Source organism: Prionailurus viverrinus, chromosome F1 (assembly GCF_022837055.1).
Source record: "Prionailurus viverrinus isolate Anna chromosome F1, UM_Priviv_1.0, whole genome shotgun sequence".
NCBI lineage: Eukaryota > Metazoa > Chordata > Mammalia > Carnivora > Felidae > Prionailurus > Prionailurus viverrinus.
The window spans coordinates 13146838-13161484 of NC_062577.1; the positions used below are offsets into that span (position 1 = coordinate 13146838).

The 14647-nt window shown below is 37.0% G+C and overlaps 1 protein-coding gene across 6 annotated transcripts in view; it reads right to left on the bottom strand.

Moving 5' to 3' along the window:
- Positions 1-14647, bottom strand: part of SLC9C2 (solute carrier family 9 member C2 (putative)) — a 96998-nt gene that overhangs the window by 70505 nt on the left and 11846 nt on the right. For 3 of the 6 annotated variants that reach the window (XM_047840312.1, XM_047840311.1, XM_047840310.1), the window contains exons 2-5: positions 13688-13894; positions 11456-11556; positions 9294-9422; positions 4995-5160 (exon numbers count right to left, since the gene is read on the bottom strand). In XM_047840312.1, coding sequence (XP_047696268.1) covers positions 4995-5160; positions 9294-9422; positions 11456-11556; positions 13688-13820 — 529 coding nt within the window. In that variant the 5' untranslated portion in view covers positions 13821-13894. Of the gene's footprint in view, positions 1-4994; positions 5161-9293; positions 9428-10552; positions 10664-11455; positions 11558-13687; positions 13895-14647 lie in introns of those variants that run through there. The other 3 variants (XM_047840313.1, XM_047840315.1, XM_047840314.1) reach the window with 3 other exon arrangements.

The following is a 14647-nucleotide window of genomic DNA, read 5'->3' on the forward strand; positions in this document are numbered from 1 at the left end:
GTTATTTAACAATGGGCTCTCACAAGATGACAGGAGTTTTACCCCAGCCTTAATCCTTCCTCTAATTTTTTGAATCTACAGAATAGAGTTACAATAACTGCTTTAATGTTTGTATCTAGTAATTCTACCATATGCCTCATTACTGCATCTGTTTCTACTTATTATTTTGTACTTTTTATGACTCATATTTTCCTGCTCCTTTGCATGCCTGCTAATTTTTTATTACACATGACAGAAGTGTATATTTTACCTTATTAGGTGCTGTATATTTTTGTATTCCTATAAATATTTTTTGTTCTAGAGCAGTTATTACTTGGAAATAGCTTAACCTTTTATAACTTGCTTTTAGGCTTTGCTACAGAGTACCAGAGCAGCCTTTAGTTTAAAGGAAAATTTCCCTGCTACTAAGGCTTCTACTTGATGTCCCATGAATTATGAAGTTTTTCCACTCTGGCTATGACAAACATGAAAGGGGTTGTTTCCTCTGCTCCTTCAAGAGTTTTCCTTCCCCATATCCACAGGAATATATAAACAGAGAGACCCAGTATCCCTGATGAGTTTGTGGAGCTGGCATAATCCCCAAATTTAAGAACATATGACACACAATAGTACATTATGCATCCTAATATAATTAAAAATTGATATAGAAAGGATTGCAAAACTACATATTTTCTAAAAGCATCTGTTTAATATAATCCCATTGCATCAAATTCAAAATGATCACAGTGACACTTTTTTAAAAAATCCAAACAGAACTGGATCTGATTAAAATTCTAATTTTTTTCTTTTGGTGTTTTTGAAACACATAATAATTAAATATATATAGCTGGGGTATTATTATTATTATTTTATTATTATTATTATTATTATTATTATTATTATTATTTCTAGAACACTATATGTAGTTTGAAAGAAAGAAAATCTCTGCTTTCCAGTGTTTGATCTGAGGATATGAAACATCAGAATATTCAGATTCTATCCATCTTTCCCAAAGTCTCCTGAATGATAGGATATACAGGATTATACAGAATTTCTAATTACTCAGTGTCTGCCTGTGGATCAATGTATTCAGGCTGTTTATTTCTGTTCTTCTTGCTTCATTATTGTAGCCAATAAAGAAAGCAAATGGCAAGATAAGTTATAATCCTCTTGTTGTTGGGGAACGAAGATATGACTGGCAGTTGACCTGCTGACTTGGAGGTGATTAGAGGCTCCTCAGCCCCTCCTCAGCAAGTGGAATGTGAGCTCCACTTGCCTTTCCTGCTCCCAGAAGCTGATCCAAGGACACGGCCTTGAGATAGTGATGGGTGTTCAGAACCCCCGCACAGCGTACGTGACTGGACTCTGTTGAGGCCAATACATACATTTTAAGATGTGGAGTGCAGGGGCAGGGATGCTTTCATCTTGTTGCTACCCAAGACAAGCCTTGTATGTAAGTTTCTTCTGCTTATAAAAACCTACCAACCTGCCTCTTTCTTCAGTCTCTCCCTCCCCTCTGCATATGGGGGTCAGTTTCAAACTGCATCTGGGAAGCTCCCAAGAGGGTTGCTAACCAATATTCAGTTTACTACTTGTTGCTAGCTTTGACTGTGACAGAAGCCACAAAAAAATGCTGGCAAAACAGATTTAGAGATTATTAGCACATTTGATTTAGCTGCTCATGAAATCCTTTTATCCTTCCCTCAAATTCAGGGACCCAACCTGGAACAAGTAAAATGCAAGGTCTGAAGTATGAAGCATTGAATTTGCCTTGTAGCTGTGTTTAATAGCAAAATACCACAAGAATTACTCCCTCATAATGTAGAACTTATACTCACTAATTCACTGAAAAATGTGAAAGAGGAAAGAATAAAACAAAAGCCACCTAACAGCTTCACAGCTCAGATACAACTTTAATGTTGAAGTCTTTTGTAAGCGTATAAACTTTTTACTCAATTGAGATCATACCAAAACTTTGTTTTATTCCTTTACAAGGTCCTATTTCAGATTTGCTTTTTGGGTTTTTAAAAAATATTTTATGTTTTTATTTAAATTTTAGTTAACATATAGTGTATATTAGTTTCAGGAGTAGAATTTAGCAATTCATCACTTATATATAACACCCAGCGTTCATCCCAACAAATGCCCTCCTTAATACCCATCCCCAATTTGGCTCTTCCCCCCACCCACCTCCACTCCAGCAACCCTCAGTTTGTTCTCTACGGTTAAGAGTCTCTTATGGGTTGCCTCCCCCTATGTTCTTTCCCCTATGTTCATCCATTTTGTTTCTTAAATTCCACATGAGTAAAATCACATGGTATTTGTCTTTCTCTGACTGACTTATTTCACTTAGCATAATACAGTCTAGCTCCATCCACATTGTTGCAAATGGAAAGATTCTTTCTGGTGGCTGAGTAATGTTCCATGATATCTGTATCTTACATCTTTACCTAGTTGATGGACATTTGGGTTCTTTGCATAATTTGGCTATTGTTGATAATGCTGCTATAAACACAGGGTGCGTGTGCCCTTTCAAATCAGTATTTTTATATCCTTTGGATAAATACCAAGTAATGGAATTGCTGCATTGTAGGGTGGTTCTATTTTTAACTTTTTGAGAAAACTCCATACTGTTTTCCAGAGTGGCTGCACCAATTTGCATTCCCACTAACAGGACAAAAATGTTCCCCTTTCTCTGCATCCTTTACAATATCTTTTGTGTCCTATGTTGTAAATTTCCAGATTTGTTTCAAAGTAAAAATTGTTTGAGCCCAATGCATTCTTTTCAAACAGGTAATGAACAGACAAGTTCCTTTTCACTTGCATGTGAATATCCACTACTTTTTCCAACAGGTCAGGCCACCCAGACTGTGCAGGATTTACAGTACCCAAGGGTATCACATCAAAAGAAGCACTATTTGCATTGTAGGAACTAGTTTTGTATATTACGATAATTTTAGGCATATGGCAGAAAATATTTTCCTTAAAAAATTACTATGACAATTAGAAGTAAACTGTTTTGAAGAAAGAGCCATTTATCTAATTCACATATATTGCCTATATGGTGACTCTGCCAAAACCATAAATAAGCAAGAGTGATATTTATTCCCCCCCCCCCACAAAAAATGAGTCAAATTTGTCTTATTAGGAAAAATTGTAATTGGATCCAAAACCCATGCACCACCTTGAGCATTAATGACATAAAGAAAATATTAACTAAGAGCCAAATACCCTCACTAGTTTTTCTTTTTAAAAAATAGAAGACTTTCGGGGCACCTGGGTAGCCCAGTTGAGTAAGCATTTGACTCTGGATTTTGGCTCAGATCATGATCTCAAAGTTGTGAGATCGAACCCTGTGTCAGGCTACACACACAGCGTGGAGCCTGCTTGGTATTCTCTCTCTCCTTCTCTCTTCCTACCCCATTTGTGCGTGTGTGTGCTTTCTCTCGCAAAAAATAAAAATAAAAATAAATTTTAAAAATTAAAAAAAAAGAAATAGAAGACTTTCTATTATACTTCTTTTTTGGAAAAAAATTGAATATAGAAACTGCAGTAAATAATTAAAGTTTATAGTTTGTTATAGGCACTTATAGTCAAGAGTTTCAGAAAAGGGAGCAGGGAAAAAATGAGGTGAATAAAACAATTGGGAAATACAAATGGCCGAAAGAGAAAGACAAGTAAAGGAAAAATAGAAAAAAAGATTGTACTTAGAAAATAGAGAAAAGGAGCGCCTGGGTGGCTCAGTCGGTTAAGTGTCCAGCTTCGGCTCAGGTCATGATCTCAAGGTTCATGAGTTCAAGTCCAGCGTCGGGCTCTGTGCTGACAGCTTGGAGCCTGGAGCCTCCTTTGAATTCTGTGTCCCCCTCTCTCTCTGGCCCTCCACTGCTCGTGCTCTGTCTCTCTCTCCCTCTCAAGAAAATAGAGAGAGAGAAAGAAAAGAGGACAGGATCAGACTCTTTGAGAAATATGACAATTTAGGGTATTCCCACCTTAAAAATCGATGTTCTCCCAATAGCAGGTGTAAATGGGTGTAAAATTGGGAATATCACTTATCGGATTGGTTGGAGGTTTCCAGTTCCAATCATAAGGCAATATATTTCCATTAAATATAACCAATACCTTAAAATTGGTTAGGAAAATATTTCTTCGTCAAAAACTGAAACCAGAGCACCTAACCATTTCATGTTTTTTACCGCTGTGTTAATAAAACATGACAACAGGGGGATATTTCCAAGTGAAATCATCTTTTACCAAATAAGAGGGGAAGTACTGAAGGTCCCCAAACCCTCTTGGGAATAAGCTATTACTTTTTTTTTAAGTTTATTTTGAGAGAGAGAGAGAGAGAGAGCATGCAAGCAGGAGAGGGTCAGGCTCCACACTGTCCATGCAGAACCCGATGCTGGGGCTCCATCTCACGATTCAGAAGGTCCTGAGCCAAAACGAAGAGTCAGATACTTAACCAACTGAGCCACCCAGGTGCCCTAGGACTAAGCTATTATTGAACATGTTTGCCAAACTATGATCTTACTCATAGTAAGATCTTTTAAATAAACTACACACCCTTCCACTACCTGCTTACCATTCGCTGGTCCAAAAGGGAGGCAGTTCTAACAACAGACAGTAAGGCCTCAGAAGAGTTTCACTGGGGGTATGGCAGAGTTTCTACCTTGAGGGTTAGAATTCAGTGGAATGGAATAAGAATGCTAATTTTTATCACCTTCTAGAAAGGTTACTTTTCGTCTTGAAAAAAATCCTTTGAGATTACAATTGGTGTATTTATCCCAGATCTTGGATTACCTTATTTGCATTGCATCTTTCTAGTCCATCAATGCCCCATCGCCAAGAAAAATAGCATAAATATCTACTTGCCAGATGCACAATTTGTGCAAAAAACAAAAACAAAACAAGATCCAAAGAAAAATAATTTATCCTCGTATCTTCAATGTAAATTGACAATAAATTTCCTATTTAAAGATTTTTTTTAAATGTAAGAGAGAGAAATAAATCTGACATACCAATAGTTTTCAGTGAATTCACAGAAAAAATAGGATCTGTAATGCCAAGGGTCATGCTAAAGAGTAGGCAAGATTGCAAATCCCATGACTCTTCATTGAATTTCAGAACAACATATCCAATTACGATGAATGTCACAACAAAGCTTATTAATCCTGTTAGGAAGACCTGTGAAACCAATTCATAACACAGTATTAGATTTAACATTTAAAGATGGCATGACTACATTTACTTAGGTAAGAATCAGACCTTGGTTATGCATTTTGTACAGTTACTCTAAAAAATAACTTTGAAAGGTATTCAGGGTTACCTGCCTCAAAGAAACCATCCCTTCCAAACAAAAGAGATTCTATCTTACTGTTACAAGAACAATTCACTAATCTTTCTTGTTGTCATTCTGGCTTAATAGTTCCCAACATCAAAATGTTCTTAAAATGGAATGCAAATGTTTCCTGCTTCTGTGTAAAACATTTCCTGGTTTCCTTGGTGTTGATCTGCAGGGCTCCACGCAGAAAGAGAGGTAAAAACAAAGGGCAAAAACCACATGCCAGCTGATTTGGCCCTCTTATTAAGGGCTTTCTAGAAGCCTCATTCAACAAACTTTTGTGCACATTTCATTAGCCACACTATTTTCTGAGGCTACATAGCTACCACCTGCTGAGAAACAGAATATTTCACACTGGCCCACCACTATACCAAGCAAAATCTAGTAAGTTTCTGTTAATGAGAGAAAGAGAGAATGCATATCAGATGGGCAATTAGCAGTGTCTGCCTCAGAAATAGAAACAATGTAAAACTCTTAAACAAGAAGAAGGAATTAAAGAATAACGAAAACCGACTCAACTTGATTGAGAAGGCTGAAGGAGAAGCAAAGGTGAAGCATGGCAAATGCAAAGTACAAAACTACATGTGAGAAATAAACCCAAATCGATTTCTCTTGATTTTTTAACTTATTTTTAATTCACATGCAGTGAAATTCATTCTTTTGATGTGGAGTTATAGGTGTCTTGACAGATGCATGCAGTCATGTGACCATGACCACAATTAAGAAACAGAACAGATCCATCACCTTAAAAAAAAAAAAAAAAAATTGTCCTTAGGCTCCTCCTTTGTACTTAATTTCTTTCCCTATCCCCAGTGCCTGGCAACAAATGATCTGTTCTCCAAACATATTCTTTTGGCTTTGCTAGAAGGAAGGTCTATGAATGGAATTATACAATAGGTAGCCTTTTGAGTCTGGTTTCCCTCTCTCGGCTAAGACATTTGAAAGTCTATGTTGTGTCTATTAAAGCTCTGTTCCTTTTTCGTTGCTGGGTGGTATTCTATGGTAAGATGTATCACAATGTGCTCATTCATTCACTAGCTGAGGAACATTTGAGTTCTTTCTAGACTTTTCAGATTATGAAAAAGGCTGCTACAAAGATTCACACAGAGGTTTTAGTGTAAACATAAGCTTTCATTTCACTTCAGTAAATACACAGAAGTAGAATTACTGGGTCATATGGCAAATGTATGTTTAACTCCGTAAGAAACTCCCAAACCGTTCTCCAAAGCGGCTGTACCATTTTGCATTTTCATGCATTCTCACCAGCACTTGCTATTATCAGGCTTGTTATTGTTTCTGCTGTTGCCATTCTAATAGGTATGTAGTGGTACCTCACTGTGGTTTTAATTTGTATTTCTCCAATGGCTTAACAGTGTGGAACATATTTCCAAACACTGTTTTCCATCCAATCTTCCAAGGAAGATTGTTAATCTGTTAAAATCTGTTAAAATATTTTGCCCTTCTAAATCTATTTTTAATCACAATAAATATTAAGCTAGTTTTTAATTTTTTTTAAATATTTATTATTGAGAGAGAGAGACAGAGACAGAGTGCAAGTGGGGGAGGGGCAGAGAAAGTGGGAGACAGAATCCAAAGCAGGCTCTAGGCTCTGAAGCTGGACACCAGCTTGAACCCACAAACTTTGAGATCATGACCTGAGCCAAGGTCAGACACCAACTGACTGAGTCACCCGGGTGCCTGGTAAAACAGCAGAGATTCTCAACATGGATAAAATAACAAAATCTAAGTATATATTATCAAAAAAAATCTAGACATAAGGACATCAAAATCTTATAAGTGGAAGAATGGGAAAATTATATCAGGAAAATACTAAGCAAAAGAAAGCTGGTATAACTACAATAATACCAGATGAAATTGATGTAAGGCAAAGAGCATTATTTAGGATAAAAGGGTAGCTAAATAACGGGAAAAAATTAACTAGGAAAATAATAATACTTGTAGGCACTTAATAACAGAGTTTCTACTTACATAAAGTAAAAACCAGCAGAATTGTAAGCAGAAATTGATAAATCCATAGTTATAATGGAAGCTTGTTATATTAAATTGAAAAACAACACTGGCAAAGATATAGAAACCAGACTTCATAATAAACAAAATAATCTACTGAACTAATTTAGACCCCTGCACTCAACAATGGGAGAATGTATATTCTTGTAAAGCAAAGAACATTTTGGAAAAGTGAGGTACTAGGCCACAAAGCACATCTCCACAAACCACAAGAGTTGATATACAAAACACACTCTCTAGTCATAATGTGATAAAAGAAATAACGATAAAAGACCATATTTGGAAATTTTAAAATAACTTCTAAGTAATTAATGGGTTAAAAACAAATAATCCAATTAAAAATGGGCAGAGGACCTGAATAGATTTTTTTTCCAAAGAAGACACATTGATGGCTTATAACAGACACATGAAAAGACAACATAACAAGTCACCAGGGAAATGCAGATCAAAACCAAAATAAGCTATCACCTCACACCTGTCAGAATGGCAAGTATCAAAAAGGCAAGAAATGGATAAGTGTTCACAAGGATGTAGAGAAGAGGGAACCCTCTTGTGCTGTTGGTAGGAATGGAAATTGGTGCAGCCACTGTGGAAAACAGTATGGAGATTCCTCAAAAAACTAAAACTAGAAGTACCATAAGATCCAGTAATCCCACTTCTAGGTATTTATCCAAAGAAAACAAAACACTAATTCAAAAAGATATATGCATCCCTCCTTACTGCAGCATTATTTATAAGAGCCAAGATATGCAAGCAACCTAAATGTCCATCGATAGATAAGTTGGATAAAGAAGATGTGGCATTTATATAGAGACACAGCCATAAAACAATGAAATCTTGCCATTTGCAACAACACGGATGCACCTATTACACTAAGTGAAATTAGTCAGTCAGAAAAATACAAATACCATATGATTTCATTTATGTGTGGAATCTAAAAAACAAAGTAAATAAATAAATAAACAAAAACCAGAAATAGACTCAATCACACAGAGAACAAACAGAGGATTACCAGAGGGCTGGAGGATGTGAGCAAAATAGCCGAAGGGGCCAAAGAGGTACAAACTTTCAGTTATAAAATAAGTAAGTGACAGGGATAAAAGTACAGCATAAGGAAGATAGTCATTAATATTGTAATAACTTTGTAGAATGACAGATGGTAACTACACTCATCATGGTGAGCATTTCATATGTATGTGATTGTTAACTCACTGTGATATACTGAAATTAATATAATATTGTATGTCAACTACACTTCAATAACAAATAAATAAACAAACAAGTAAAATTCTTCCACACATGAAGGAAAAAAAAAATCAACAGGTCAAAGAAAAAAGTATAGTAAAAATTTTAGATAGGTTTGGGATGATAATGAAAACACTAAAAATCAAAACACATGGGTGAAGCTAAAAGAGTAGTCATAGAAAAATTTTAAACCTTAGATGTACAAAATACAAAAAAAAAAGAAACCTAAAAATCAATCAACTAATGTCTGCCTCAAGATGTTAGAAAAAGTACAGAATAAAACCAAACAAAATAAAATATTCTTTGAAAGAAAAAATAAACTCGTCTGGAAGCATGATTAAGAAGAAAGAGAAAGCCACAAATAAAACAATTTTAGCAGTGAAAACAGGCAAATCTACAGATATAGTGGAGATGAAGAATTCAGGTTCTGCCATTTATCAGCCTTGTTTGTGACCTCTAAGCCACGATTTGTTGATACATAAAATGGAAATATTTACTCAGTGCCTTATCACACTGGTCACTCAGCAAATACAGATTCCTTCTCCCTTCTCTTCAATTCCCTTTACTTAGTGGTTCCACAGAAGAAGGAGGGTAGAACTAAAAATGTGAGATTTGTGAATTATTAATCTTCTTTATAGACAAAACATATTTTCTGCTAACATAAACAAGACTGACCATAATTTGTTTTAAGATGTGTTCTTACCTGCCAAAGCATATTCTTGAGTATATAAAAGTCCACATCCAAAGCAGCCATAAATATAATTATAGGTGAAAAATAACAATAAAGTGAAAAGCTTGGTGTTTTCAGAAGAGGGTAGACAATTTCGTGCACCTAAACTAACAAAGATAAATACGAAATTAGCTGGCTGCCATTTTTAGGTATTAGAAATTGGAATTAGGTAATTTGAGGTATTAGAAATTGATGCTATATCAATCAATATAAGTTTTAGTATATTCCAATATACAACTAATGAGAGATTATCTACAAGGTCAGTTTTGAGGGTCTTGTAGGTTTCACGATCTGTCCAGATGAGTTATATGTACAGTCCACTGTTCATCAGAGAATTGTGTGAGTTTGGGCTACACAAACACTGCTTGTGGTAAGTACTGTAATCCGTGTTTTCAAAAGTGATACCCCTGCCCCTAGTGATCCCTGAGAGCATTTTAGATGTTCACAAGTATTTTTTATTTGACTGTTAGATGTTTATTCTAATTGGCGTTAAGACAGAAAAGAGAACCTTGCACAGTACTTGTGATTTCACAAACATTTGCTTAGGATTTTAAAGTCCTTTGGTGAGGGACACCTGGGTGGTTCATTTGGTCAAGCATCTGACTCTTGATCTCACAGTTCATGAGACTGAGCCCTGCATTGGGCTCTGTGCAGAGCCTGCTTGGGATTCTCTCTCTCCCTCTCTCTCTGTCCCTCCCGACTCATTCGCACTCTCTCACTCTCACTCTCTCTCAAAAGTAAACATTAAAAAAGAAATGTTCGGGGCTCCTGGGTGGCTCATTCGGTTAAGTGTCTGACTTCGGCTCAGGTCATGATCTCGCAGTTTGTGAGTTCAGGCCCCACGATGGGCTCTATGCTGACAGCTCAAAGCCTGGAGACTGCTTCAGATTCTGTGTCTCCCTCTTTCTCTGCCCCACTAGTGCTCTGTGTGTCTCTCTCTCAAAAATAAATAAACATTAAAAAAATAAAAAGAAATGTTCTTGCCTTAAAAAAAAATAAAGTCCTTTAGTGAGTCAAGTAGAGAAAAATAATACATAGATAATAGCACATATTGTGAATATAAGGCATAAATCATGAAGGTTGTAAACAGATGAATGGAAGAGATAGCAACAATGATTGAAAAGCTGGAAATATTCCCTTCTAAAAAGTTTTTGGCTCAACTCATAGTTTAATCTCCATTACTTAACCTCTCTGTGCCTCAGTTTCCTCATCTGTAAAATCGGATACAGTACCTACTTCCACTGGGTTTCTGTGAAGACCAATGAATTAACTCAAGAATTGATGATAAGTTGAGCACAGCATAACACATAGAGAAGTTGAATCACTACGTTGTACACCTGAAACTAAGGTAACATTGTGTGTCAACCATAAATTTTTAAAATTAAACAGCTCCATATTTCACTGGAAAAAAAGAAACATTACTATTTCTTACTAATTCTACTATTTCTATAACTTATTACTAAGTTAATAAATTAATAAACACAAAGCACTTAAAAGAGACCCTGGCACATAGCAAACACTCAAAAGACGTTAGTAGTAATGGTGGTGTTTAGAAGAATAACAGGAGGTTTTTACAATCCTAGAGAGGTACAAGCATCATCTCCATTTTTTAAAAATAAAAGAATGAGTGGAGCCAAATCGTTACTGATCATGGTGCTATGCACTTGAAGTCAAGAGTTAATAAATAAAATTTTTCTTGTATCTGTATTATATACTACATGACACATTTTGCATTTAATCTGGCAGTCAGAAAAGAGTAACCATGCTTCATTATGACAGTAACAGCTGCCTTTTATAACTAGAGGCTCCACAGGTATTGAAGACTATTCCACAGATGAAACCAGTGTACAGAGAGGGGAAGGAAACAGGAGTAAGGCTCCAAAGGCAGACGATGAAGAACCCAAGAATGCAGTCAAATTTTCCTTACTTCCATACTAGCATTTTATCTTCTGCTTCTCTAATATGTCTCTTATACTGTATGGTTTTTCATTTTCAAAAATTTTAATGGCAGATGAATTCTTTTCAGGAGCTGTTCACATTTTTTAAAAATTCCATACATTCAGGGATAGCGTTGAGAGTGGACCTTGATTTTGGTTTCTGTTCTTTCACTTACTAATTTATTGTACATACATTACCTGAACAAAACTGTGAGCCAGTTGTCCTATCATAAATCCTGACACAGAAAGAATTATCAAAACAATGACTTCAGAATTCCTTAGACAGGTCTTCAAAAATCCTGAAGAAATACATGTATGTGTTATTTATACAAAATGTATAGTTTCAAAACAATTTAATATCCTCTTTCTCTAGGTACTTAATTTCAAACTTCCCGAGTGTCAGGGTGCCTGGGTGGATCAGTCGGTTGTGTCCACCTTTGGTTCGGGTCATGATCTTGCAGTTCATTAGTTCGAGCCCCACATCGGGCTCTGTGCTGACAGCTCAGAGCCTGCAGCCTGCTTCGAATTCATCTCCCTCTCTCTCTCTCTCTGCCCCTCCCTTGCTCATGCTGTGTGTGTGTGTGTGTGTGTGTGTGTGTGTGTGTGTGTGTCTCAAAAATAAACACTAAAAAATTTTTTTAATAAACTTCCTGAGTATCATATCACTATGAATAAATAATTGATAGTTGTTACAAATGCTGTCTCTTTAAGACATACAAAATGAAGCATCTCTCACAGGTAAATTTGGAAAATACTGAAATTCCAGCAACCTCCCATTTGCCCACCCAGTGGCCCATTATGATCACTGTACAGGTATCTTATCTGTGGGTCTGATGATGAGAAATTATGAAAAGCCAAACTTCATATCAACCTATTACACCTTTTATTAGTACTCATCCTAAACTACAGCAATATATATTCTATAGTTTTCCTAAAAGGCAGAAATACTTTTAACTGAGCTCTAACTATGGAGAAAACTGGCTTCACCAGACAAGTAACAGAAGACATGTGTTATTCTCTGCCTACATGTATTATCTTGCCTTGAAGCTCTCTCCTCTGTCCAAGATTATTCAATTCTTATCTCCAGAAGGAATATATAGACTATAATCCAATTAATTTATGCCTAGGGAAAGATTCTGGCATCCCATTCACTGCCTTCCAGCTACAGGTCATGCCAAGTTGGTAGATATTAATTGAATACTTCTTTTGCACAGGGCTAAAGAAATGTTTCTTGAACCATTTCTGTAATGCCCTTTATTGCTAGAGCACTTGTCCCTATGTAATCATCAAGGATCTGGAGCTGGTGAAATTCATGGTCACCAGCCCTCTTAGTACAACAGGAGACCAATGTCATTAGTGTGTGTTTTAAAGATTCACCCCAGAAAAGGCAATTTTGCTCCCTGATATGATAGGTAAAATTGAAGAAGTTTTTATGAATGTTTATGAATGTTCATTATTTCTTTATACTCTTCCTAATTCAAGAAAGGATTTTAAAACAGCTGACCTTTTTTCCCAAAGAAAAAAATGTTAAAGGGGACTAGACGCTTTTCTCCAATCACTAGTGTTGAATTGTGGAATGAAGTACCTGTGTTTTTTAATATGGTATTTTATCTGCATGAATATCATTAACCATACCTATCGAATTCTTTAAAAAATTTTATTTTAAGTTTATGTATTTTTAGAGAGGGAGAGAGCACGTGCATGTGTTGGGGAGGGGCAGAGAGAGAAGGAGAGAATCCCAACCAGGCTCCGAACTGTCAGCGTGGAGGCTCAAAATCACGATGAGTGAGATCATGACCTGAGCTGAAATCAAGAAGCGGACACTTAAGGGACTGAGCCACCCAGGCGCCCCATACGTATTGAATTCTTAATTATCATTTAAGAGGCCTTTCCTTGTGAAGTCTCTCCTAATTGCCCACTAGGGTGTGGGGTGGATGGCATCCTCCCGGAAGTAAAATCACTTCAAAAGCCATGATAGAATGGACAGAAGTGATGACTTCAAGTATGCAAATTGTGAAACGTATGTGTGGGTCTTATTTGCCCCAGTCGTCGTCCCCTCATCCCAGATTTATTGGTCAGGTTAAGCCTGGCAGGCAGGCAGCATGAGGCTCTCCTCCATGTTACCAGAGATTCTGGACCACAACTTTACAGTTAAACTAACCACATTGTATTGTAATTATTGTTTGCCTGTCTCCCCCATGAGGGGACTATTTCCGCTTCTGCCTACCATTCTGCTGTGCTCAGCAAATGTCACCAAAGGAAGGGACACAGTATAGATGCTACTTCTAATTAAAGGAAACTAGACTGTCAGCATTCACTTACATCTTACAATTTCATTGGACTTCTTCTTTATGGAAGTTGTGATCACTTTCTACACTAAGAAAGGTTCAGAGGGCAGAGGAAAGATGAGATTTAGAAATTACTTCTTACCTCCCAGGACAATCGTGAAACACACAAGCATTGTGAAATGCCCATTTACAATAGTGTAGCCAGCTGTCTTGCCGCAGAGTAATTCCGTCCTGCTGCTGTTATCTTCTCTTTGCACCCAGAAGAAAGAGTTCATTTTTGACACTGCTTTTTCAGTCCTAACTTGATGAATTCAGATGTGAGTTACTACTTTCACTACCACAGACTAACCTGTTACAAGATGCAAAAAGAAGAAAATGAGACTTGCCAAGTTCCAGCACATCCACATTCTTCCTACCTAAGATTGTACCACACTCAGGTCTCAGCACATTTCTTCTTGCCACAGGGCACACATTGATACTGTCTGTTCTACCTCTTGCTCCAAGAATGTTTCAAATGTTTAATGTTTATTTATTTTTGAGAGAAAGAGACAGAGTGCGAGCGGGGGAGGGGCAGAGAGCAAGGGAGACACAGAATCTGAAGCAGGCTCCAGGCTCTGAGCTGTCAGCACAGAGCCCGACGCGGGGTTCAAACTCCCAAACCAACCACGAGATCATGACCTGAACTGAAGTCGGACGCTTCACCAACTGAGCCACCCAGGCACCCCATCCAAGAACGTTTTATAGGAACACTAACAGCAGTGTGTTTCTTCCTCACACTTCTACACATGCATGGAGGCGTGACTCCATTGATTTCTGCACTTAACCATCATATGATCTAGTGATGTATTTGCCTTCCACATTGGACAGTGAGTTTCTCAAGGGCCAGGGCTGAATATTATTTTTCTTACACACAGTACAAGGCACATAATAGGCTCTCCATAATATTTGATGAACCGAACTTTTTGAGGGGGAGCTCTTCCTCCATGGGTATAAATCATTCTGGAATTCCCCTTTACTATTTCAGTCCCACATCCCCTTTTTCCTCTCTTGGGCCCTTCCAAATCCAAAATGGTTTCCCATTTTGGGAGGTCAATGTTGAGTC